Source organism: Asterias rubens, chromosome 8, assembly GCF_902459465.1.
Source record: "Asterias rubens chromosome 8, eAstRub1.3, whole genome shotgun sequence".
Lineage (NCBI taxonomy): Eukaryota > Metazoa > Echinodermata > Asteroidea > Forcipulatida > Asteriidae > Asterias > Asterias rubens.
In genome coordinates, this window is record NC_047069.1 from 20,332,291 (window position 1) to 20,359,323 (window position 27,033).

The 27,033-nt window shown below is 37.1% G+C and overlaps 1 protein-coding gene across 1 annotated transcript in view; it reads right to left on the reverse strand.

Moving 5' to 3' along the window:
* Window positions 1–7,092: 7,092 nt before the first annotated feature.
* LOC117293840 (ATP-dependent DNA helicase DDX11-like) overlaps window positions 7,093–27,033 on the reverse strand; it is a 28,386-nt gene continuing 8,445 nt past the window's right edge. Inside the window, exons 7-23 of the mRNA XM_033776298.1 lie at window positions 26,578–26,685; window positions 26,059–26,146; window positions 25,021–25,235; window positions 23,168–23,320; window positions 22,542–22,588; window positions 21,593–21,785; window positions 19,593–19,631; window positions 19,048–19,189; window positions 17,811–17,933; window positions 16,618–16,803; window positions 16,090–16,193; window positions 15,455–15,673; window positions 13,818–13,924; window positions 12,742–12,826; window positions 12,146–12,221; window positions 9,602–9,756; window positions 7,093–7,574 (exon numbers count right to left, since the gene is read on the reverse strand). Of these exons, the coding sequence (XP_033632189.1) occupies window positions 7,515–7,574; window positions 9,602–9,756; window positions 12,146–12,221; window positions 12,742–12,826; window positions 13,818–13,924; window positions 15,455–15,673; window positions 16,090–16,193; window positions 16,618–16,803; window positions 17,811–17,933; window positions 19,048–19,189; window positions 19,593–19,631; window positions 21,593–21,785; window positions 22,542–22,588; window positions 23,168–23,320; window positions 25,021–25,235; window positions 26,059–26,146; window positions 26,578–26,685 (2,100 nt within the window). The 3' untranslated portion in view covers window positions 7,093–7,514. The remainder of the gene's footprint in view (window positions 7,575–9,601; window positions 9,757–12,145; window positions 12,222–12,741; window positions 12,827–13,817; window positions 13,925–15,454; window positions 15,674–16,089; window positions 16,194–16,617; window positions 16,804–17,810; window positions 17,934–19,047; window positions 19,190–19,592; window positions 19,632–21,592; window positions 21,786–22,541; window positions 22,589–23,167; window positions 23,321–25,020; window positions 25,236–26,058; window positions 26,147–26,577; window positions 26,686–27,033) is intronic.

Below are 27,033 nucleotides of genomic sequence, written 5' to 3' on the forward strand. Positions count from 1 at the left end.
TTAATCAAAATTCAACGATACACGCCGAAACATCGCCCACGCGTTGAATCATAGACCTTTAATATTGATAGAGTCACCGTTCCAGATGGCGAGGAATTTAGTATCCGCTTTTGATTCATGAACATTATTTGCTAATTAATGAGCTGGCAAGCGTGTAGTTGCTTCGCAGACAATATTGCAAAATTTGCCCGGATTTAACAAGGGACCTTTCCATGGACACTACATATTAAAGACACTGGACAGTATTGGTAATTGTCAAAGACTAGTCTTCACAGTTGGTATATCTCAATATATGCATCAAATAACCAACCTGCGAAAATTTGAGCTCAATCGGTCGTTGAAGTTGCGAGATATTAATGAAAGAAAAAAAGCACCTTGTCGCACCATGGTCACACGAAGTTGTGTGCTTTTAGATGCTTGATTTCGAGACCTCAAATTCTAAATCTGAGGTCTCAAAATCAAATTCGTGGAAAATTACTTCTTTCTCGGAAACTACGTCACTTCAGAGAAAGCCGTTTCTCACAATGTTTTATACTATCAACCTCTCCCCATTACTCATTTCCAAGTAAGGTTTGATGCTAATAATTATTTTGAGTAATTACCAATAGTGTCCACTGCCTTTAATTATTCTCGTGTGAAATGCTTTCCTGTATGTTTCTCTATCTGCATGACCTTGTTTACTGGGGACGAGGTTGCCCCTGAAACCATCCATTTCAATAGTATGCATATCTAATTTTCTTTTGTAGATTCTACCCTCTCCACTTAATTTGCACTCGACCGCGCCCCTATTTTTCAACCATGGATACGGTTCCACCTTGACTCGGCTTATACTTATAGGGGATGCCTCCTTACTCATTTTGTCTTTAAAATTAGATTTATGACCTAAATTATGGTCAGACCATGCATAGAATTCTACCTCCATGATAAGACTGAACCCAACTCTAGATTTATGATTAAATTTTCCAAAGCTGAAGTTGGAGGTGTTAACATGACACGATTGGCGCCTATACTATATTGATCTTGTCGCACCTATGTGTTTAATGTGAGTTCCGTTGCATGCGTCACAATATGTATACATGTATGTCAATTATTTTTAGGCCTTAAAGGAACACGTTGCCTTGGATCGGTCGAGTTGGTCTTTGAAAAGCATTTGTAACCGTTTGTTATAAAATGCATATGGTTAGAAAGATGTTGTAAAAGAAGAATACAATGATCTTCACAAACATGCCTCGAAATTGCGTGGTTTTCTTTTTACCTAGTCGAATAACACGGTCGGCCATTTATGGGAGTCAAATTTTTGACTCCCATAAATGGCGACCGTAATAGTTCGCGACGTCCGTGCAATTTTGAGTTATACTTGTGTGGATCATTATATTCTACTTTTCAAACATCTTTCTAACCATATGCATTTTATCACAAACGGTTACAAACGCTTTTTTTTTTAGACCAACTCGTCCGATCCAAGGCAACGTGTTCCTTTATGATATTTTAACAAATCTTACCCACAAACTAATATGAGTTGGACCACTTCTTCTACTTCCATTAACTCTACTTCGTACAGTGCACATACCCCCTTACTTTAATTCGTATTTTTATATGTCTAAACATGTGCTGCCCGTAGGCACATGTTCGCCGTAATAATTTTAGTTATTTGTACATTTTGTTTTCGCGAATTCTGGAAGATGGAAAAACATACACACATTTTCGCGTTTTGCCACGGACGGCAAATCAAATACACACATACAAATTGTTGAAGGCTCTGATACACGTGACATAATGTCTTGTCGGGATCTCAAACTTACTTAAAGTTTTTAGCATAATCTTTATTAATCTACCTACAATCATTTTGAGGATGTTTTTCATGTGCAATACCTTAAAGGAACGTTACAGAATTGGTTTGAAACAAAACTCGTGATGATCACAGATTTACATAAAACTTACAAGTACTAATGATGATGACAGTAGAAAACATACCTTGAAATATTTCTGTCTGAAATGACGTAGTTGATGAGAAATAAATAATCTAATTTCGCGTTTGGAGTTTATCGCTCAGTGAGCGTTTTATTTATTTTTGTTTGGGCATCGACGCAGTGCAAAATTTGTACCTGTTATCAGTGTTTCACTATTCTCTCGTGATAGATGGCCGATCGATCTCAAAATTCGACAGGTTTGTCAGTTTATATATTGGGTGGATTACATAAAGTGCTTCCACTGCCAGCAACTGTTTTGTTATCAAAAACCAATTATGTTATGTTCCTTTAAATGAAAGTTTGTAACTTTCTCGAATCTATAAAAACAAAATATCAAGTTTAAAATATCAACAACAAAATTTTGAGGTGAGATCGGTAAAAAACGGGCATAGCATATTTAAACTCCTCTTTGTTGATTGGGAAAGGAATGCATTCCTAAAAGGCACTGGACATTAGGTATCTGTCAAAGACCAGTGTTTTCACTTGGCGTGTCCCGAACAAAATTCATTAACTAAAAAACCTGTGAGAATTTGGGCTTAATTGGTCACCGAAGTTGCAAGGGAATAATGAAAGAAAAACACCCTTGTTGCATTACTTGTTTGTGTTCAGAAGCATAATAAAGGGCTTCAGCTGAAGTTATTATTTGAGTGAGAAATTATCTATTTCTCAGAACTATGTTACTCCAGAGGAAGCCGTTTCTCAAAATATTCATTCTATCAACTCTCCATTGCTGGTTACCAAGTAAATGTTTGTTATGCTTTAAATTATTGTAAGTAATTACCAATAGTTTCCAGTGCCTTCTATGCCGGCTATAAAATAAATGATTACATTGTCCGATTATTTATAGCTTTCCTTTCTCCGTTTCTCTACAATAAAGCCCCTTTATGGGTATGTTGAAAATACCAGATCAATGCCTTAATCAAATTCGGAAATGAGCAAAACTATTTAACGGACAGATAAAATATGCATGGAAAATTAACATTTAGAAGACATGCAACGTATTCAGTGGACGCAATCAAGTGTGTTCGGAAATGAGCTAAACAATTAACGGGAAATTATGCGTGGAAAGAGCAAACACGAATACATGGTATAAAGTGGACGTGATCATATAGGGCACAATGTTTGCAACAACGTGTCCAGTGCCTTTAAGTTAGATGATGATGTTTCCTTGATGGGGAGCAAATGTCTTCACCGACCATTAGTATATTAATTATCCAGTCAATCATCGATAGACAAAGTGTTGGATTCCAGCGAGCATTCATCAAATTTGCCATTCGTGAGATCTCGTCCATTTGGAACTAATTGATGGAAGCGTCTATCCGTGCATTAGGATAATACAAACGGGAGATAAACTTCCGTTCAGAAGACGGGGGCGTGCTCCGAGCAAAAAGGGGCCTTGAACATTTTGATTCTATTTTTATTGATTTATGTTTTGCAAATGACACGTTAATGAAATATATATATTTGTTTTCAATTAGTCGTAAAATTATAGCCAGTCCATTGGACCGGAATTGTGGTACCATTTGTAGACGGTGTTTTTTAAATGTTATTTGTTTGGTTAAATTTACTCACGGATTCTTAAGAAGTTTTGCTTTTGCAAATAATATTTTAATGAAATATATATCATTTATATCAATGTCATAATTATAGCCATTCCATTTGACCGGAATTGTGTCGTAGGGTTAAGTCTGGCAGAGACGGGGCTACATTTCATGAAGCTGCTTAATAGACTCGGTACCAGTCCTCCCAATTCAATGTTCGGGGACTATGGATGAGGGTCACTGCTGAGAAAAAAGTCTGAAACAGAGATCCAGATTATAGGAGCTAGATTGAAATGATAGCAATTGCACTTTTTGTGTCACCTCTGGAGTTAAAAGTTTCATAGCTGCTTTTGAGAACAGTATCCTCAGTGCTAGAAAAGTAGATCCAAGAGTATAACTTATTTAATTTGGAGAACAAAAAGCATCTTGATTACCAGGTAGACTTTAAAATAAGTCTGAACAATCTCTTCCCTGTCAGACTATAACATGTAAACACGGATACAAATGTACTCAAACATAAAACATACTGACGTTGGGGCTCTATCCCTTTCTGAGAATTGATGCCTGTCGACGGGGGGGGGGGGGGGGGGGGGGCTTAACAATTGCCAATTTCCTCGAAAGGTTTATCACAGTTGGGGTACAGTATGTCGACCATGTATAACTTTTACTTTCTATTGTAAACTTACACAATCGATCCTCTGAATGAAAAATTCAATTGTGAAAGTACAACAGCACGAACACTAATTATTCCATTGCTTGTACTTTTGTTTTCAGTCAGTTTTATTTAGCGCTCGATAAAATCACCGTCATCGAAGACAACACCCATGACTTTCATCTCATTCCTACTAATTTAAGGCCCCAATAAGTCTATTATCATTTGAAACAAACAAAGAAACATTATTCATTCAAACGTCTCCTGACATCACAAGGAAACTTTCAGTTTCATAGGCCGGCTTAAGCAGGGAAAATTGCTTTAAAAATGTCTGCTTAGCAACATCAAGCAGGGAACCAGTCACAAACTGTGCAAATGACATGATACTACAGCTGGTAACCCTTTTCCAGTAAGCGCAATTTTGTTATCCTTACTAATTGTTTTTCTCTATGAAATCGGGGTCCTGGTTACGTGTTTCCAATTTTAATTTTGCTTTCGATGAAGTCGAAACTACAGAGGACAAAGACAATTGTTCCTCACGAATGAGTTTAGTGTTCAGCCATGTTTCATTTTCAATTTCCAAAGCAATCAACAGTTATGTTTTATATCAGGATATACTGCAAAAGTCAAAATTGATAATAATCATTGTAATAATGTGACACCAGGAACCTAGAGTCTTCACCAAACTCCATGACAAATAACACTCTGTTCTAACAATCGCTTATCACCAGACCCAAAAGGCGTCGCAAAGCAGTTTGGTTTTGCTATATACACAGAGAATGTTTGAAATTACAAGACCCTGGATCATGCAATGTGTCACCCTTTGAACAATTAGGAGATGCAGCGAACCATAGAAATGCAAGGGGGCAAATAGGGGAAACCCCTACTCTTCATGCTATTGTGTTGGCGATGTAACAATTACAAATTAGTGGCGTTAACAAAAGCCCTCAGACTGTTTCAAGATCCAGCCTCCCTTCAGTCAGGGCCCAATTTTATAGAGCTGCTAAGCAAAACAAAATTGTTCGCATGAAATTTTTGCCTGATAATACGCAAACAATCAGCTGAATACCAGTAACAAGCAATATACAACAAATGAAATCTTGGTTGGTAATTCTGTTTTTGTTTTTAAATGAAGAAATTTCATGCTAAGAAACTGCGTGTGCTTAGCAGCTCTATGAAATTGGGCCAATGAAGGTTTGAACAATACATCGCTTGATCGAACCAGACTAAAGGTTTTATGCAGGTATGCAGAGCATTTTTTGGATAATGAGACCATAGAGTAAGTGAGACCTAATTAAACAGCACCTCCAAGAAGGCGACGCGGCGCAATCTGTAGTCTGGGTCCTAGACGTTACTTCTGTACTTTCTACATGGACAAAGCTTTCTCACACTCGTAACATAACAACCTGACAGAGAGGTTGAGATCAATTTCGATGCGTTTTTGGAATTGATCCATTTCGGTGTGAATGTCTTGGAACTAAGACTACGCAATCTGAAACTAATTATGCTATAAACATCCACTTGCTCATAGTGAATCAAATCCGCTTTAAAGGCAGTGGACACTATTGGTAATTGTCAAAGACTTGCCTTCACAGTTGGTGTATCTCAACATATGCATAAAATAACAAACCTGTGAAAATTTGAGCTCAATCGGTCATCGAACTTGCGAGATAATAATGAAAGAAAAAAAAACCCTGTCACACGAAGTTGTGTGTGTTTAGATGTTTGATTTCGAGACCTGAAGTTCTAAATCTGAGGTCTCGAAATTAAGTTCGTGGAAAATTACTTCTTTCTCAAAAACTACCCCACTTTAGAGGGAGCCATTTCTCACAATGTTTTATACTACCAACCTCTCCCCATTACTCGTTACCAAGTAAGGTTTTATGCTAATAATTGTTTTGAGTAATTACCAATAGTGTCCACTGCCTTTAATCTTATACCTCCTTCATTTTATAATAATTATCTACATCATTTTACATTTTGACAAGCATCTTTTCAGATACTGTTTTATTCTTTGTTTAATCATGTTTGTTTATTTTGATCTTGTACATGATGGTAGTTAGTATAAATAAATTACTCTCAATAGAAACAAAAAAATATCGATAATCAAACATAATAATCTATGATCAATACCAATAATATTAAAGAATTCTCAAAGAATTCTAAGCCAAAACATGACAGGCAACATTTTGCCACAACAAACTTAATCCTGGCCCTTACTCATAACTATATAAACATTAGGTTTCTTTGGCAATTAATTGACAACAACTAGAAATGGAAGACCAAAATTCAAGACATGGTTTTTATCGCAGCATAATTTTGAAGGTATCACAAATTTTCTCAATAACATGCCACTGGTACAATTTCCAAGAAGGTAAACACCAGAAAACTTCCCTTCCCAACAGTATAAAACATATATCTGAAATAAAGTCTATTCTTTTTATTTAAGACTTAACACATGGACATGTTTGGCTAGCACTCAATCATTAACAAAAACTGACTTGGTAATGATCAGTTGAGAGATGTTGATAGTATACATTATTGTGAGAACAGCTCCCTCTGAAGTAACGTAATTTTTTCAGAAAGAGGTAATTTCTCACTAAAATATCTGAATCCGAGACGGATTTGGAAGCCTTTCTCATGCATCTGAAAACACACACAATTTGTGGCACAAGGGCCAGGTTTTTTTTCGTTCATTTTACACCAAGTGAGAAAACTGATTTCTGAATTACCAAACATGTCCATTGCCTCTAAGATGCCATTGTTAGTAATACAAACAAAACACTTTCCACGAAGGCAAACAGCAGAATACTTAAACAGGATTTTAGGCATTGCATGGTGATTGGTGAGGTATCAATATATATATATATGGCCCAGTTTTTGTGTGGAAACTGTGCTTTAGAGAACTGTCAACTCCGCGGTAGGCAAGTAGATACACAAATGGTGTTTCCGCAAAGTAAATGTAGAGCAGAAGACTTCTCAGACCCAACAGAATAAAATAAATATCTTAAATAAATTCTTTTCGTCCTCTTCTTTTAAACATTAATTATTGCAATGCAGTTTGGAATAAAAGGACCACCTCTGCAGGAGAGAAGACCCAAGCAACTGAACATACGTGCCTTGAACTTTGCTAAAAGAAGGGGCACAACAATTTCCCTCTGGTAAGAGACACTTCTATGTAAGTTTTTTATTGGAATAAGCTAGGGGAACCAAAGTGAAGGCACATCATGGCATTATGGCAATTACTGTGGGTGTCGCTGGTTATTTCCAGGAATGAACCTACCTCCATGCACACACGAATAAATAGAACTTGGGTAGACGTTGCCTGAGGGTGCTGTTCCACAGATGTTACTAACATGGTGCTACACATGTATGTTTGTCTGTTGATCCAGGTCTGCGCAAGGCAAAAAACTGAAGAGAAAAAAAAACACAATCAATAAAGTGTCATCAACCCAAATGAAACGTGTAATACAACACTGGGATAGCCAATAGTTTGTGGGTTTTTAATTTAAATTTAAATTTTGAATAGAGTGTACTTGAATGAGTAGCTTATTAGAGTGGCTTCTCAAATCATATTGAGCATCTTACCTGAGACAAGACGTTTTATTAAATACTTAATCTTTAATATTAAAGGGAAGGTACACGTTTGGTAATTACTCAAAACAAATATTTTAAAAACTTACTTGGTAACGAGCATTGGAGAGCTGTTGGTAGTATACAACATTGTGGGAAACGACTCCCTCTGAAGTAAGGTAATTTTTGAGAAAGGGGTAATTTCTCACTAAAATAATAAAAGACTTCTAGCTAGAAGTAATTTATTCCGATCTGAAAGCACACAAATTGGTCCAACAACCGTGTTTTTTCTTTCATCGTTTTCTCGCAACTTTGATGACCAAATTTGCCCAAATTTTTACAGGCTTGTTATTTTAAGCTTATAATGGCATATACCAAGTGAGAAGGCTGTTCTTTGACAATTACCAAACGTGTACAGTGCCTTTAAATGTTTATTGTATCTACATTGAAAATAGAGAAAATTGTGTTCCATTACAAACATCAGAATCGCAAAACAAATACATTAAACAACAAACCTTATAGTAACAATAGAAAGTAAGCAACACATACTAGATATATACCGGTACAGAAAACTGCGGACTACAAGTTTCAAATAAATAAATACTAAAGATTGATCATGTATACATTTATAAAAGAGCAACAGAGCATCGCCCTCCTTCTGGCACAATTTCTATTCTTGGAAATTCTACTGTATTTTTATCAGCTTTTAATTTGTTTTCCTTCCTCTATGGTTTAAATGATCACTTATGGATTGGGCTGAACTTGGTATTCTTATACCGAACAAAAAACGCACACACAAACTACAGAATGGAGATTGTTACATAATATATCGTTAGTAGCTTGGACAATGCATGAATTCTGATTAAGCAAACAATGCAGTGGTCTGATCAAACAAACCATGCAAATACCAAATAATGGCAAGTTTATCTTGACAGTTCACATAGCACAGGTACCTACAAAAACAACATCATAAATGATAAGAACCAAATGTTGGGCCTTGTTGAGATAGCGAGTTGACATATACTTGACTTTACGAAAAAGAAGTGGCCTTGGAAAATCTGCAAGATTTCCTGGTAGGAAATGTTACTGGGTATTATGAGATATTTCACATTTTTGGATAAGGTTACTACCACATAAAACTAAATTTTATTATAAATTAAAAATTGTCGAGGTTTGACATGCTCTCTTTTTTTCTTAATGCAACAAATTTATCTCCATAAAATCTCCAATTTCCTCTATCACTTTGAGTCTATAAGTAAACACTGTAAATCTACCTTTTGAGTAGACTAAAAAGGTTAAAGCCAGATTGTTCTTATTATTAATGTCTGGCTTATAGGAGCCTAGAAAGCTGATGGGCTCAACCAAGCGACAAATCACTTTCTTTATTTTGTGCACCGCAATCTGACCTTATTGTTGATATACAGAGTTGCAATGTGGTTATTAACTTGTGCCAACAGATGGATTGATTGTAAAAAACTTATGCAAAGCTAGTCAGCTACATGACATTTTATTATACTCTTTTTGAGGAAATAGTCAATTTCTACTGGAGCGCTTTGAGGGCAGCGCTGCCTCTGTGAGCTATCAGACTAGGCCTGCTATTCGCTATCAGACTAGGCCTGCTATTCGCTATCAGACTAGGTCTGCTATTCGCTATCAGACTAGGCCTGCTATTCGCTATCAGACTAGGCCTGCTATTCGCTATCAGACTAGGCCTGCTATTCGCTATCAGACTAGGCCTGCTATTCGCTATCAGACTAGGCCTGCTATTCGCTATCAGACTAGGCCTGCTATTCGGCCCACTAGTGGTGCTTGTTGTGCTATCCGATGTGTAATAAAATAAAATAAAATAAAATAAACACTCTTACCTTGCTCATCATAGCGAATGCGGGTCCGAACCTAGGCATAGTCTGCATACGGGTCTGTATCCATGCAGGTAGTTTACTCTGTACGGACGGCCTAGCATAGCGCTGATCTAGAAGGAGTATGGTGGCATAGTCGTCTTTATGACGTATGGCTCTTCCTGTTAAGAAAGAAGGAAATTAGAAACTTCAATTCAAGCTCATCAAATCATTTCTAAAAGATTGTTTTTATAAATTTAAAACATAACTTTGTAATGTAAAAGTGCAGTTTATTATATATATTATAACAAACAATGAAACCTAATGAACAATTGTTCTAGACTAAGTAATATCATGTATACATTTATAAATTAGGCCTGATAATTGATCATTAAAAAGAATAGGAACAGTTGATCACGTACAAGGGTCAATCTACATTGTAAATGTGTGCATAAGGAGTACGCTTTAATAGACATTTCAGACTGTTTAATCAACATTTTCATAATTTCCCTAAAGGGCTAACGAATCGGATATCGGGCAAGAGTAGGAAGAGTATCACACACAAAGTATTTAACATTAATTAAAACCTATATGGATTAAGGAAAAACAATAACACTGTTTTAAATAATGTTTATAATTTTCCCTGGGGGCAAACTTATGGAATATAAGACATAAGTAGGAAGAACACCATGCCAAAAATATTAAACATTAATTAAAACCAATATGGATGAAGAACAAAATATAACTTTTATAAATTATTAGTAATATTAACAACTCCTAACATACATCATATCAGTTCATAAACAAGTGGGATGTAAAACTTTGCATGGTGTGAGTATAATCAGTTGAGGTTTGCAGTAACACCATGTGTAAATCTCTTTTGAGTGGTGGTTCTAAAAATGAGGGAGATGATCAGGGCATACTGATCGAAATGTTGAGTTGTCAAATATCAACCACCTGTTGTTTTTAGAACCAACACTACACAAAAGAAATTTACACATATTTTATGTTGCTACCTTTCATTAAAGGGATCATGCAAGCATACAATATAACAAATCATAGTAATGACAAAAGCACATTCTTTAAATGATAAAATTAAATAAGTGTTGGGTCCTTTCATCCACAGACGCACAGCACATCTCTAAGAAAGCAAAACAAAATAAGAATAGTGCAAGGACAGGGCAGAAAATAGATGTTTTAGAAGTCACATATACAAATGTTGAAATAAATATACACGTGTAGCTTAAAGGCACTGGACTCGTTTGGTAATTGTTCAAGACCAGACTGAGTTAGAAATTACCTCTTTCTCAACAAGCTACATTACTTCAGAGGGAGCCGTTTATCACAATGTTTTATAACTACCAACACCTCTCCATTGCTCGTTACAAGTTTTTATGCTAATACTTATTTTGGGTAATTACCAACAGTGTCCAGAGCCTTTAAAGAATAAAAAATAATTCTCAATAAACAGGTAGGAAGAGCAAAACATGGTTGTAAATTCAAGTCACATACAAATGGCAATATTGAAATAAATAGATCTGATTATAAATAAATAAAACGTGGAGTAATTGGCATAAAATAGCAGTACGGTTTCAAGTTCAGAAGACCTATACAAATGACAATCAGTGAAATAGCAGTACGGTTTCAAGTTCAGAAGACCTATACAAATGACAATCAGTGAAATAGCAGTACGGTTTCAAGTTCAGAAGACCTATACAAATGACAATAGGAACATAAATGTATCTTTATATGATAATGGGAGTTACATATTTATAGCATTGCATGATTCTGGTCATTTAGATGACCATGCAAATGACAAACATTGAAACAAATAGATCTGAAAATAAATAAGAATGAACCATTAATGGGAGTAAAATAGCATTATATGGTTCTTTTGAACATGGCAATATAGATGTATCTTCAAAAAAAAATAACACAATAATTGGATTGCATGGGTCTTATTCAAAGACAACATTGAAATAAACAGTTCTGATAAAAAAATAAGAACAAAACAATCATGAGCATAAAATAGCATTGTATGGCTCCTGTTATGACGACCATACAATCGACAATTAAAATAAACGTATCATGAAAAACCTAAAAGGACATAATAATGGTCATTAAACAGCATTATATGGTTTATGGTTCTATTCACTGACCATACATATGACAATAATGAAATAAATAAATCTGATAATAAATACAAATGAAATGGCATTATATTGTTTTAAATTCAAGTTCAAAGGACACTGTAAAAACAAATGAACTGTGGACAAGTGAAAAAGCTTGGGGGACTAATAAACAGAAAGCTAACTTGTCCAGCTGGCTAGAATGAAAAACCTAAGGACAAACCCTACAACAGCAAATGGTTAACATGTTGTTATGAAAAAGAAGTTAACAAAGACAATTCTTTTCATTTTGGCAATAAATAACACTGTAGCGAGCACTTGTATGTATCAAACAAAGTGACATTTTACAATGATTTAACACGAGGTTGTTCCCGCCAGTTTACTTATATTGTTTAATTTGTACTTATGATTCACACCGTGCAAAGCTTCAAACATCACTTACCAATAGACTGATTGACAGCCTTCATGCAGATGTTATCATAATGCTGCTGACCGGCACTCTTCCCATTGATGGGCGGCTAACAGAGTTCAGTCACAAAGAAAATTAGTCATTAAAATACTTTGATAAATGAAGCACGAAGGAGAGCAAAACATTTCACGAATGACAGTAAATGGGGCTGTGTTATCATGATCAATGCCATTCAGTCACAATTAAAATTAGTTATCAAAGTATTGAATAAATGAAACTCAATGAAGACAAATAATTTCATAAATGACAGTAAAAGGGGTTGTGTTATCATGATCAATGCAGTCTGTCACACACAAAATTAGTCATCAAAATATTTGACAAGCGATCAAAGCTAAATGGATAGCAAAATATTTCATGAATGACAGTAAAAGATACCGATTGAGATAAGCATTTAGAAAAACACTCAAACTGATCAAAGCAGTTCAGTCAAAAATAAAATTAGTTATCAAAAGATTGGACAAACGAAACTCAAAGGATAACTCATAAGTGATAGTTGAAGATACAGAGAAGCATTTTGAAAAGGATTTGCGAAGGTGGGGGGGGGGGGGTGCTGAGGTAAGACTGCTTACCATTGTTGCATTCAGGTAGTCCATTTTTTCCTTCAGTTCCGGAGATTTTATATTTGCATACGGAAGACCCACCATGACGACACATCTAAAAATTAGAATTAAAAATATTGCCAGATTAACATTTTGTTTCCAAAACGCTAAGACAATAGTACATTTTTCATTTTTACAACAAAATTTCAAAGTTACTTGTTTCTGTATTTGTTTCCTTTTAATTGTAGAAATAAATTCCTGAAATAAGTAAATTAACTGCTCTTTTTCTAATCATATGAGTTTTGGCAAGATGTACCTAATTTTGGTATGAGGTTTCATAATAATATGCATACTTTCCCACGACATGGACATCATGAGAAATGTCTTTTCGAGAAAAAGGTCATTGCTGACAAAAAGTCTGAAACTTTGGTCCAGATATCAGGAGACACAATGAAATGATAGCATTTCCACATTTTGATAACCTCTGGAGTTTTAGGGCCATGTCACACGAGGCAATTTACAGGCAGCCAGTTCCAGGCAATCTCCAAGAAGATAATTCATTCTCATTTGAATGTCTACATACATTCATTGGGAATCGTAAGACATTATTTGCAAAATTACTCATGTGCTACCGAGGTGGTCCTGTAGCATGCACTGCAGTTGCTTGCCTCCAAGTTGCTTGTAAAAGTTGCCTCGTGTGACAAGGCCTTTAGATTCCAAAGAGGCTACAGAGAAGATCGGTGAACACCGCCTCAAGCTTGGTGGGCACTGTGTCGGCCACTCAGAGCTTGCCGCTTGCCCAACCATCCTCTGGGAGCCCATTCAAGGCAAGGCCTCTCGTGGGAGAAGACGTCTCTCCTTCCTAGACACCCTGAAACGAGACATCGGCTTGGCCAGCGCTGAGGAACTACGCTCCTGCATGCTGGATGGGAACATCTGGAGAGAAATCACAGGGCAGGCTCGAGCTTCCACATGGTGCTCAGTGTCGATCCAATAGCATAAATTTTTTCAAATTTGAGAAAAATATTAGCCTCTTGATTTCCAAGAAAGTCTCATCCCTGTCTTATTATTCTCCAAAGAATCTTCCTTTAAATAAGACGTCTTACCTTCCGAGCTGATCAGAGAAGTTGATGCCTTCACTCATTTTACCTCCAACCACACACATAAGGATGGCACCGTTCATTGATGCCATAGCACCACCTGAAGAACATTTCTGACCAAAACAATTAAACCAACATGCTTTTAAAATAGGTTTGAGATAATTAGAGATGAAGGCAGGGCCTTAAACTTTGCTCTTGCAGGGGCACAGCAATGTTCCTTTAAATAGTAAGGGCACTTCTGTTACAACAATTTTGGTTAGTACTGGATCTTTGCAAAGGGCACCACAGCAAAAGCACAGTGCACCTTTGCAGTTGATGTTGTGCTAGTCTAGATGAAGCCCTGCAAAGCATCCTGGCCGAGTGGTCTAACCATTAACAAAACCATTAACATTCCAAGGCAGTGAAGGAGGAAAAGTCCCCTCAATCCAGTAAGGGAAAGTAGTTGTGGCCAAGCGGTCAAGAGCACCGAATTCAAACTCTGGTGTTTATGATCAGCAGAGTGTGGGTTTGAATCCCCAGCCGTGGCACTTGTGTCCTAAAGCAATCACTTAAACATTGCTTCGCCCTTCGGATGGGACGTAAAGCCCCTGGTCCCATTTGTTGTGCAACGCATGTAAAAGAACCCAGTGCACTTATCAAAAAGAGAAGGGGTTCGCCCCAGTGCTCCTGAATGTGGCACATTGTATTGTGCTACATAACTGGGTCTCAAAATTCATCACTGCAATAACCTATCTCTCTGAAAGTTTGTATACACTCAGCGCCTTGAGTACCTTGTTTGGTAGATACGTTGCGCTATATAAGACTCCAATATAAGACTTCAGGGTTGTGGGTTCCATTCCCACCCGAGTAATATGCCTAGATATTTTTTCACAGGACTTGAGGAAGTACTGAGTATACAGTGCTAACACACATCGGTGTATGGGTAAAAACCAAAATTAATATTCTTTATCCCCGATGCAAATTTAACATCTATTATATTGTTGCGGTACCCGCTGTCAAAACATAGGATTTGAACTGTCTCTAGCTACCGGGCAGTCTCGGTAGTCTAGTTGGTAAGACACTGCTCTAGAATTGCAAGGGTCATGGGTTCGAATCCCACCCGATTAATATGCCTGTGATATTTTTTCACAGGACTCGAGGAAGTACTGAGTATACAGTGCTAACACACATCCATGTATGGGTAAAAACCAAAATAAATATTTAATTTTATTATTATATTATTAGTTGTTCCCGGCTGATTTCCTACCTCCACAAGTACAAAAGTAGTTCTTAACAATCACTGAATGTTGCCTATTCTTTATTTCTGTTAACAATATACTTTCAAATAAAAGGTAGAGTGCCAATAGCGCTAAATAGTTCAGTTGGTAGAGAGCCTGTGAAGGTACTACTTTATCTATGCACACAGCATATTAATATACCTTGACCCCAATACGTCACTAGGTCAATCTATAGGCACTCTCTCTCATGAAAACAGTAATCATGTAAGATTCAGTCATGTCTCGTCAGTAATAAAACATCACATTATACTCCAGAATACAAGTGTACCAATATAGTATTATTACTATCGGTGGGATCAGGCAAGTGTCTCATCAAGTTTAAACAGTGTACGAATCCCCCTCTTAGTAAATTTGTATCATCCTCACCTCAATGAAACTTGAATACTGTCCCAGTATAAAGTCAGCCTGTCCCGCCTTGCGTGGTTCCCTGAAGATCCTCTTGCGCATTTCAATACGCTTGATTAGTCCGGTGCTCTCCCAGTAGGCGTGAAGCTTTTTCTCATAGTCGTACGATGGGAAGAAACAGACCACACCACCAGGAACGACATTTGAGATATTGGCTAGGACACGACCAACTTCATCCATCTATAATAAAATATTATAATAATAATATTTTTATAGAGCCCTTTATATGCGAGGGCCTCAAGGTGCTTCACAAGTAAAAACTGCTGGAGCGAAACCTTATGTAAACAGCAAAAGATAAGCCAAAATACAAGTTACAAAAGACAAGTTAGTAAAAATTACTCAAGCCTGAAGCCTAAAGGCCCGGTCCCACTGCAGCGATAACAAGAACGGTAACGATAACATCGCAAAGAGAACGCATTACATTGGTTGAATGAGCGTGTGCGTATTCTGCGTGGGGCAATTCGACCAATAGAATGCGTTTTCTTTGCGTCGTGATCGATATCTGCAGTGGGACCGGGCCTTAAAACATAAAACACTGTTTATTCGGATAGGACAGACACCTCTATGATTGTCTTGTATTTGTAACAACATCTTACCATTTTAGGTTGATCACGTGACTGGTACGTGAAATCCAACTCGATGCCCGAGGGGCCCTTAGCCAACGAGATTGGAAGCAACTGCTCAGGTGATATCACATGACCTAAAACGACCAATAGAAATGCAACTAGATTGATTTTTTCATTTTATAATTATTTAATTTTATTTCGATTTTTTTTTATTTTTTGTTTTTTTAGGGGGGGGGGGGGCACAGACATAAACAACATTCAAACCTGCTACCTGCTGTACCTAGAAGTTCTCTGCAAACAAATTCCAGTCAATAAAACTAACAAGAATGACAACTTGTAAAAAATAATTTTAAGAAGAGTTGAAAACATAGCTCTTGTTTTTGGTAGCCCTAACAAAAACTATTAGGATTAGTTGTTAATAAGGCCATTTTGATTGGGTCATGACTTCGCAACGGAAAAGTTTTTGTTAATTTTTCATGACACTTTTTGGATTAAAAAAAATCCTGAAGGATTTGTAAAAATCTGGTTTTGATAGATTCCAAACCTGTGAAATCTTACCACATGAGAACTCCACGATCCTATCTGGACTAATTCCACCGCAGTAGAGTAATTGTTCCTTGAATTCATCCACTGGTTGCATGGTTCCGCCAGCGACGACCACCGCCCTGGCTTCCTTCAATACTTGAGTGAAATGAACCGCTGGGTTCAGCAGCAGGAATTTTATACTAGACTTGCCAAGGAAGTCTGCAGAATCAACAACAAAAATGCAAGGTAACTATGGACACATGCTTCATCCTTGCACTCAAACATTTTGATTAATAATAACAATAATAATAATAATAATAACCGTATTTATAACGTGCCTTTTGCCAAAGGATACGAAAGCGCCAGGTATTATTACTACAAGGTGAGTGGGACGAAGTTTGAATCATTAGACCTAATCCTTGGCACCAAATAATGGTTTACAAGGTGTTTGGTGCAATATGCTGCCAAGTACAGCCAGGAACACCGGAGCAAACACCTTCTCTTTTTGATAATAGCACTGGTTTTGTTTACAAACGTTTACAGAACACATGGGACCAACAGCTTTACGTCCCATCCGAAGGACGAAGCAATGGTTAAGTGTCTTGCTTAAGGACACAAGTGTCATGGCTGGGGATTCGAACCCACAATCTGCTGATCAGAAACACCAGAGTTTGAATTCGGTGCTCTTAACCGCTCGGCCACGACACTTCCACCATTAAAAACGATTAAACGTGTAACTAGTGCTAAGTAAGGGCCTTCTTAAAGTAGACTTGGCACCAATATTGATTTTGATTAAAAACATTACAAGACTAAGTATATACTGAAACATCGAAGCTGATCAGGGGACATCAGCATAGCTTTGCTTCGGAGCTTCCACCCCTGGTCACCCCCTGCTCGGCGACTGTGTAACCCTGTATCAGTTTAGAGTTGCATCGTGTACATACAAAAGCTCTCAACAGCAACCAAAAAACAACAAAAAAGTATCCTATTCTTTATCAAAACTGTGTATACCAGAAAAGATACTGGGCAATCTCGGTGGTCTAGTTAGTAAGACACTGCTCTAGATGCAAGGGTCGCATATGGTTCAAAATCCCACCTGAGTATTATGCCTGCGATTTTTTTTTTTCACAAAACTTGGGAGAGTACCGAGTATTCAGTGCTTGCACTTATGGGTGTAAGGGATAAACCAAAGTTAACACAGAAAAGCAAAGCCTACGCTACAGTACCTTGTTTATGGATAACAACCCTTCCATCTTTATCAGCATTTGTAAGAGACAAGAGGAATCCCTCAATGTGAAGGAGAGGAGATGAGAACGTCTGCCATTCCTCTTCTTTCCTCTCACTCGCATCTTCAAATTCAGAAAGAAAAGAGAAAATGGAAAACCAGTGACACAGTGCCTAAAAGAAATCTGTTGAATGTGGAAAAGTTATTGATTGGTTGATATGTTTGTTATAATCAATCCTCTTGGGAGTCGTGGCAACAGCGGTTGAATGCATCAGACTCAAGTTCTGGTAGCCAGGTCATCAGGGTGTGGGTTCAAATCCCAGTCATGACACTTGTGTTCTTGACAAAACACTTAACTATTGCTTCCCTTCACCCAGGAGTAAAAGGGCAGAGAGGGTTCTTATGATTGATTTAGCTTGGTGCACCACATACTTGGTAGCACAGGCTGTATACAGCCACAATCATAGGTACTAATTTTCCGTTTTACCAATTTATGAAAAGTTTAAGAAAACCACTGAGGTGACAGTTACCTCAATGTTATTTATATACCAATTAATAATTGCTGTCTCAATGACTAATAAAAAGTGAGTGAGTTTGTTGAATACAACATCTGCAAGGAGTTACTCAATACTTATCTACTGTTCAATTGGTGTCTTTGTAGTTTGTACAAAAAAATGTACCCATGAATGGGGCTATTGACATAGTATGCACATACCTCAATGCCAATCTACATGTGTATAATTACAAGTGTCCATATTTTGATTTCAAATTTACCACCTTATTTTAAAGCCAAATACACTTTCGGAACAGAAAAAAAGAAAAAAAGTTCACAGATTTACAAATAACTTACAGGGTTTACAGAAGGTAATGGTAAAAGACTTCTCTTGAAATATTATTCCTTGAAATGCTTTACTTTTTGAGAAAACATTAAAACAATTATAAATTCTTGGTATCGAGAATTACGGATTTATAGTAAACACATGTCATGACACGCGAAACGTGTGGAAACAAGGGTGGGTTTTCCCGTTATTTTCTCCCGACTCCGATGACCGATTGAGCCTAAATTTTCACAGGTTTGTTATTTTATATATAAGTTGTGATACACGAAGTGTGGGCCTTTGGACAATACTGTTTACCGAAATGGTCCAATGGCTTTAAAACCATCAAAATAAAAAACACTTGTTATAAAAATATGAATTATTTTGGTAAACCAAATTCAAATTAAGTCAGTCTGGTACCTGAGGGGTTTGTACTTTGTTTTGTCTCCTTGTTAGATTTCTGGCTGACTTCTTGAAGGAATCTTGTCATTGCAGACTGCTTAGGGGCGTGGTCCGCCTCGGTCTTCACCGTCGGTTGGTATTTCTCAACAAATCCATTCAGCTAAAAAACAAAATTTCACAAATATTAGTAACTCTCACAATAATACTAGACATAAGGAGTGGCAAGGCCAGAAGAAAGGCTGAGAGTAAATAGTGAGGTTTAGCTGCACGTTATGCGAGCAAAAACATGAATGTGAATGTCAGAAAACTGTGTCGTTTCTAGGTGACGTCACCACTTTGGGCTTATTGCATGCTCATGTATGGTGTCTGCACGTACATACCTGACCTAAAAAATTGTAACTTTACGTATGCTTAAAACTTTCTCATGGTCATGTTTTTGATTGCGTAACATGCAGCTAAACCTCCCTATTGTTTATCAATATGTAAAACACAGACAGAAGAAAAAACAGCACTGTAAGTTTCATAAAATGGATTCTGCAGGATTTTATGCAAGAATATCTTACCTTTCGGGAGATTTGGCTAACCTCACAGTATCTCTGCAACTACAGAGTGAACAAAAAAACATTAAAATGTTAACCATGTACGAAATACCTGTAATGCCATATATTGGAAAATTAGAATGGAAACAGCATATTTCTTAAAGAATCTTACTTGAAACAGTAACTGGGAAAACTATAAACAAAAATCTCAAAAATTTCAATAGACAAAATTAATTTTAAGCTGTAGACTTCAAGTTAATTAGAGAAAATGCAAATACAAAAACTGCAGTAAAGGCATACAGAATTCCAGAGCTGACTTCCCAAGCTGTTTTGTTCACAAGTTGAACTTTCACAAAGGTCTGTTTAAGGTAAAGTGGTGTGCTGTAACCAATACAAACTGCATTGTGAACTGGGTCAATTTAAAGGCAGTGGACACTATTGGTAATTACTCAAAATAATTATTAGCATAAAACCTTACTTGGTAATGAGTAATGGGGAGAGGTTGATAGAATAAAACATTCTGAAGTAACGTAGTTTTCGAGAAAGAAGTAGTTTTCCTCGAATTTGATTTCGAGACCTCAAGTTTAGAATTTGAGGTCTCGAAATCAAGCATAAGAAAGCACACAACTTCGTGTGACAAGGGTGTTTTTTTCTTTCATTATTATCTCGCAACTTCGATGACCGATTGAGCTCAAATGATGATGAGATATGATGAGATACAGCCAGTGAGAAGACTGGTCTTTGACAATTACCAATAGTGTCCAGTGTCGTTAATAGGCCAGCAATTGTACTGTCTGAAAACTGGGTTGATATAATCAGACCAGGAGACACTGCTATTGTTAATCAATCCAACTTTCAAAATCAGATCAGCACAGAGATTTTGCTTGGCAAAGTCCAGTGACTATTTTCACAGAAGCAGAAAAATTAGCTTTCAATAGACGATGTGACCTCTGACGTCACACGAAAACCATAACATGATTCGCGCGCATACCGCCGGGCAAAACCTTTGTGTTTTGGCAGTCAGCTAGAAAGTGTACGCAATCTTACTATGACTACGCAACTCAGTGCCCGGCGAAACATGACGTATATAGTGTTTTGTCAACAGAGGGCGGTTTGAATGTAAACATAGGTCACATCGTCTACATTGTATACAAAACAAATTCTGCTTCCCTGGAGATAATTTCCAGCCTACATAACATGTCAATATTTTTAGAAAGCAGACGCTTGAAAAGAAAAACAGCTGACAAACAAAACACAAAGCTATTTTTGTATAAAACCCAAACGATTCTGCGATTTGAGAGAAATAGAGCGCATCAAGTGATTTGTCTTTTTTTGTTTTACTCGAAAGCCGAGCAAACACAACAGCACACAGCAAAACTATACTCATAGCAACCAGTGTAGTATAATACCAATAAAAACAGCAGACCCTTGGTACCTATACATCAGGCACATAGTATGTTTGGATGCTTAGAACAAATATTTACTGCTAAGAGTGCTATAGTTAAAACTTTGATTCCTGAGACGATTCCAAGGCTTTTCTTTTTCAAGGCGAACTGCTCACGTGAAGAAGATCTTCAACAAAATTAACATTTCTAAAATAACATGACAATATTTTCAGAAAGCAGATGATTGAAAATATAATTAGCTGACAAACAAACAAACACAGAGAGCATAACAAAAAGATGGATAATGGATACATCAATGTAATACAAAGAACATTATTAGTAAAAAATAATGTCATCGGACAAGACTGTACAAAAGCCTTGTTTGACGACATTATTTCCAGAGCAGGTTTGAACAATATTACTTGTATGCTTTAGTAAAGTTTCAAATATTACAAAACATAGATTTGCTTTTAATAATCAAAAATCCACGAAAGCATTTAGTGACAAAGCAAAAACTACCATTAAGAGATTTACAAAGTCTATGTTGCAAAGATAATGAATGACGATGCATTGATGGTTAACAACCTTTTAAATTATCAACAATCCAAGAAAAAAGTTAAGTGACAAAGCAAACTGTACCTTGAAGAGATTGATGTTGTCTATCTGAGCAGCAAAGAGAAAGTCATTGATGGTGAACAGCTTGCTCGTCTCTGGACCCGTCTTCTGTGAATCTGGAGGACAATCCGTCTTGCCTCCTAAGATCCGGATCCAGCCGGTTAGAACCTGTAAGATCTGCTTGATGTACATCAGATTCTTGGCCTTCAGCCGACTCCTAAAATGTGAAAAGTTGTGGTCATAGTTTTTTATGGAGGAAAACAAGTTTATGGGTGACAACTACATGTACATAAAAGAGGAGGCTGTTCTAAAAATTAAAGTCCATTAGATGGTCAAAAAATTACTACCTCTTCCAAAAATTTAGCAATATTCTGCATTGACCAAACTAAGTATAGACAATGTGACCTCTGACGTCACTCGAAAACCATAAAATGATTCACGTACACCGCCGGGCAAAACCTTTTTGTTTTGGCAGTCCGCTAGAAAGTTTATGCAATCTTACCATGGCTACGCGTCTTTTTGCCCGGCGAAACATGACGTATACAGTGTTTTGTCAACAGAGGGCGGTTTGAATGTAAACATGGGTCACATCGTCTATAGCTTTTGAGAAAGAACGTAAAAAATCACAAATTTCGATCTTTCATGAAATTTCATCTCTGTTGGCAATTCTAAAAGTTAGTGTTTGACTTTTGATGACATTCTTCAGATGCAGTAAAAAGGGCTCTATAAATATTATTTATTATTATTATTTTATTATTATAATGTTCTTCTTTTACGACTGGTACTCAAACCCACAATCTGCTTGTCAGAAACACTGGAGCCTGTGTTCGGTGCTCTTAAACACTAGCCCACGAAACACCATGTATTCAACACAGTGTGATTCAATGGCGTTCAATAAAATCATGATCAGACCATGTGGACTTTGTCTAATCTTGTATGAAGAAGAGAAAAAAAATGTGAAGATGCAACTCACCTGTATTTTGTCATGTACTGACTGAGTTGTGAGTGTGCTCGACAAAGCTGAAAGAGATGAAGACAAAAATGTAATTAAATGTTTTATAAATAATTTCACTCATAACCAAATACAAAGGTTTACAAAGGGAATCAAGCAGGAAAAATATACTTTCCCGTTTGCTGTTTCAATCAATATGCTTTGGAAAAAGAATACTGATCAAAACATTGGGTGGTTACAACCGCTGGATCTGGGCCCAATTTCATGGCTCTGCTTACTGCCGAATTCTGCGCTTACAATCACGATTCCCCGCTTGCGTGCAAGCGCCGAATTTCTGCACTTGCCTTGCAAGCGTAGAATGTCTAGTAACGTGGAGTACGCACGCGCAGAAGCAAAAATTCCCCGCCTACCCGTGAAATACACTTGCCATAAGCACAAAATTATCTGCTTCCGTAAGTGCCGATTCTTTGCTTACGGTAAACAGAGCCATGAAATTGGGCCCTGATCAGATACACAACAGCTCAAAACGGGAGATTTTATCATTTGGCGTCAATGCAAACTTGACTTTTCAACTACACTTCCACTGAACATAACAAGTATACCTCATCCAACTTCCTCAAACCTCTTCTATCAGACTCATGCCTTACCTGACCTCCTGTCACCTCTACACTGTAGACATTTGAGATGGTTTCAATGAGGTTATGTGCCTCATCGATGATGACTACATTCCCATCAAGTCGTATCCCACAGGCCTTACGGGTTGAGGAATGAAGTAGGGTGTTGTAAGGCAGAACAACCAGCTGGAAAAACAATCAATTCATGAATTAGCTTTTCATTCATGTTGTTTTTAAGAAAAATTGACTGGAGTGGGACTTGAACCAACAACCTCCGGATTGAAGTACCGTCGCTCGACCAACTGAGCTATCCATCCCTATGTTGTTGGTCTGAACAAAGATACTGGCAAAATAGGGAGACCGCCAACATATCGCTGGATAGTTGGTAGAGAGCTGACACGTTAATTTGGAGGTCTTTGGTTCAAGTCTTGCTCCAGTAAGTTTTTTTTTGTTCCATCCCAAATAATCAACCCAGTCTGTTTCCCTCGGGGTTTATTACTTGATATGTTACTTTTTAAAGCCAGTGGACACTATTGGTAAATGTCAAAGACCAGTCTTCTCACTTGCTGTATCTCAACATATGCATAAAATAACAAACCTGTGAAAATTTGAGCTTGATTGGTCATTGAAGTTGCGAGATAACTATGAAAGAAAAAAACACTCTTGTCACACAAAGTTGTGTGCTTACAGATGCTTGATTTCGAGACCTCAAATTCTAAACTTGAGGTCTCGAAATCAAATTAGTGGAAAATTACTTCTTTCTCGAAAACTATGTCACTTCAGAGGGAGTCGTTTCTCACAATGTTTTATACTATCAACCTCTCCCCATTACTCGTTAGCAAGTGAGGTTTTATGCTGATAATTATTTTGAGTAATTACCAATAGTGTCCACTGCCTTTAATTCACAAGAATCAATAAGCTACTGAAAAATTCATTGTTTATAGAGCCAGGAAATAAACAAGACAGAACCAAAGTCCTTCAATGTCCCGGTTGAACTTTCAGTAAAAACACAGTTTAAAAACAATGATCAACCAATAGTCACAACCAAAAAGTTAAAATTTTAACTTATTGAAAAAGAAGAAAGTGAAGCAGGAAAGTACAGAAACTAGAATCGCGACGCACTTAAAAAAAATCTGACAAGATAGAAATATCATGCACAGAGGTAAAATTGCAACAAATAAATATACATATTCATGGCAAACAAATTTGCGGTAAAAATTGTTTATAGCATTGTAAATTATTACTATTAAACAATATTCACAAAAAACACTGCATAGGACAAATTGCAATAAAGATTGAAACAAGATAAATACTGTCATGTTCATAAATTCTGACATATATTCACCAGCATAAAATAGCAAATAACATGGTAATGGAAACAATGTATTGTACACAGAAAGTTATACATTACAAGGCAATGGAATTGTAATTTTAGCTCTCTCCTGACGACAATCAGCGCATATTGATCAAAACCACCAGTTCTTTTCAAAACTACTACAACCAACAAAAGAGATTTCTGTACAAGGTGTCACCATAAAACATTCACTTGAAAATCCAAAAATGTTTCTCAATGTGATTTCTTTTAAAAAGTTAATGGGCTGACCTTTCAACCTTAGCAAAGTCTTTCTCAAAGACTTAAGCGAGAATGACTCTTCTACCGTCGACGAGAGACTCTGCTAGGGGTTGAATAGTCGGGCCATTAACTATTTTGTGCATTTATACCGTAGATCATTTTGGTTGGTAAACAGTTTGCAACAGCTAAGTTTATTTTCTCCATTAAATTTATTCACATCTTCTTGAAATTGCTTTATGAATTTTCACTTTACAAAAAATTCTTTTACCAGATTTGGTCTTTTCACTCAAAAAAGAAGTTTCTTAGTACCTACCTCTGCACTTGGAATGGTATACCTAGTCCCATAGTACGGGCAAGCCTTAAGTTCCTTGCCGATGGACAGGAGTTGTTCAACGTCCAGGACTTGTAAGGCCACTCTATACTTGAAGGTGTCCATCTGACCGGCAGTATAGAAGGGACACCCAGACGCTGATGTCTTCTTCCGTTTGGACTTGGTTGGATCATCTTCTTTGTGCTTCTCCTTCTTTTCTGTTGAGTGAATGATGGTAAACATTTGGATTAGAATTGATAAACTTGTGATTATACCGTTTTATATTAATTATAACAATAATTATATACGGTTATTATTATAGAGAGTAAATGTTAACACCAAAACCCACAACAATTAAATAATGGTTCTTGTAGATGATTTAGCTTGGAGCCTGGTGCCTTACATATTTGGCTGTTTACTTCCACGGGAGCTGATTGTGGGTTTAAGATAAATAATAATTTGGGGGCTAATCATCCTTACTCGCAGCTGAAAGCTGAATTGCAAAGGACGCAGCTACAACATGTTCGAGAAGCAGGCATGCAAGGGCGCATTCAGCTGCCAGCCACATCAACCCATTATGACCACGGAGCACAGCCAGAGATCGAAAATGTTTGATTTTTCCCGAGGGAGGAAAACCGGATGGTCTGGAAAACCCTCGCGGCACAGCAGAGACCAATGCAAAACTCAACTCACGAGTGGCCCCGGCCGGGAATCGAACAGGGGTCACCTTGGTGAGAGGAGAGCGCTTTGCGCACACGCCAACCATGCCATTCCATTAAGGAATGAAATGAAGTGACCAAGGCTAACACTGTTCAAAGAGCAATGGTCATTTCTTGGAATTGCACTGCATAAATTATAAGAGCCATTATTAACAGTGTAGTAATCTATACAGCTAAAATTTCAATAAGCCTTGTTGAGGTATGGTGGACGTGATAGGAGTGTACTGTTTGATTTCAGTGTACATACACACAAATATACCCAAACCTTTTGTGTCCTCCATATCTCAAAAAGGCTTATTGTTTTGGTTATTTGGTCACCTACCTTTTTTTTTTTTCTGTAGTTCAAGACATCTGTCATTGATTAAACTCTGGGATTGCAACTTTTTAACCGATTCATTGATGCACAAATTCTGGTTGGAATAAAAGAGGAAACGGGATGCTTTACAAATTTATGGAAAATGCATGGTGAAATTAGATAGTAGGATTACGGAAGCAGCATGTATATAAATCATTTTTGAAAGCGCAGAAAAAAAATTGGAAACTGTGAAAAACCAGTGTTCAGACTTTATATTATGACTCAAAAACACATAAAATAATAAACCTGTGAAAGTTTAGGCTCAATCTGTCATCGGAATGACGACTGAGAAAACATAAATTGCATAGGTTTTCCCTGGAATATTTCTTTTGAGTTTTCCTCATCTAAAACTAAAACTTTCTACCTTAACGCCTCTCCGATGGGTTCTTGGCTAGTACAGTGAATTGTTCACTTTGCTGAGAGTTCTTGGCTTCACGACCAGAATAAATGAAATGAAATGAAATGTGTCTTAACAAAGTCCCTTACCTGTCTTGAACCTAGAGTCACTACTTTTGTTGTTTCTCCGTACGGACTTTTCTGGACCTCGTGTACAAACTGACTCAGCTGAGAATGAGTTCGACTGCAGTAAAATATCTGCAAGCAAAGGATTGATAGACAGTAAATTATCATATAGAAATCATGTCTGGAATTTCAACCTTAAGAGGGCAAAAACCATCATCACTTTGCCAATAGCACTACCATTGAAAGTTACACTTTGTGTGTATCTGCTTGCCAGGTAGATTACGTACTTTTGAGAACTTGTCTGGCTTTATAATCTACATCAAGAGAGAAGATTTTTCAGAATTCAGGAGACTTCTCTCTTACCGTGGAGTATCTCTTCTTCCGTGGAGTATATTTTTGGAAATCAGGGGGGACTTCTCAGTTCTGAAAAGCTTTTTAGATAATACCTGGGCAGAAGGTTGGAAATCATCGAACTACTAC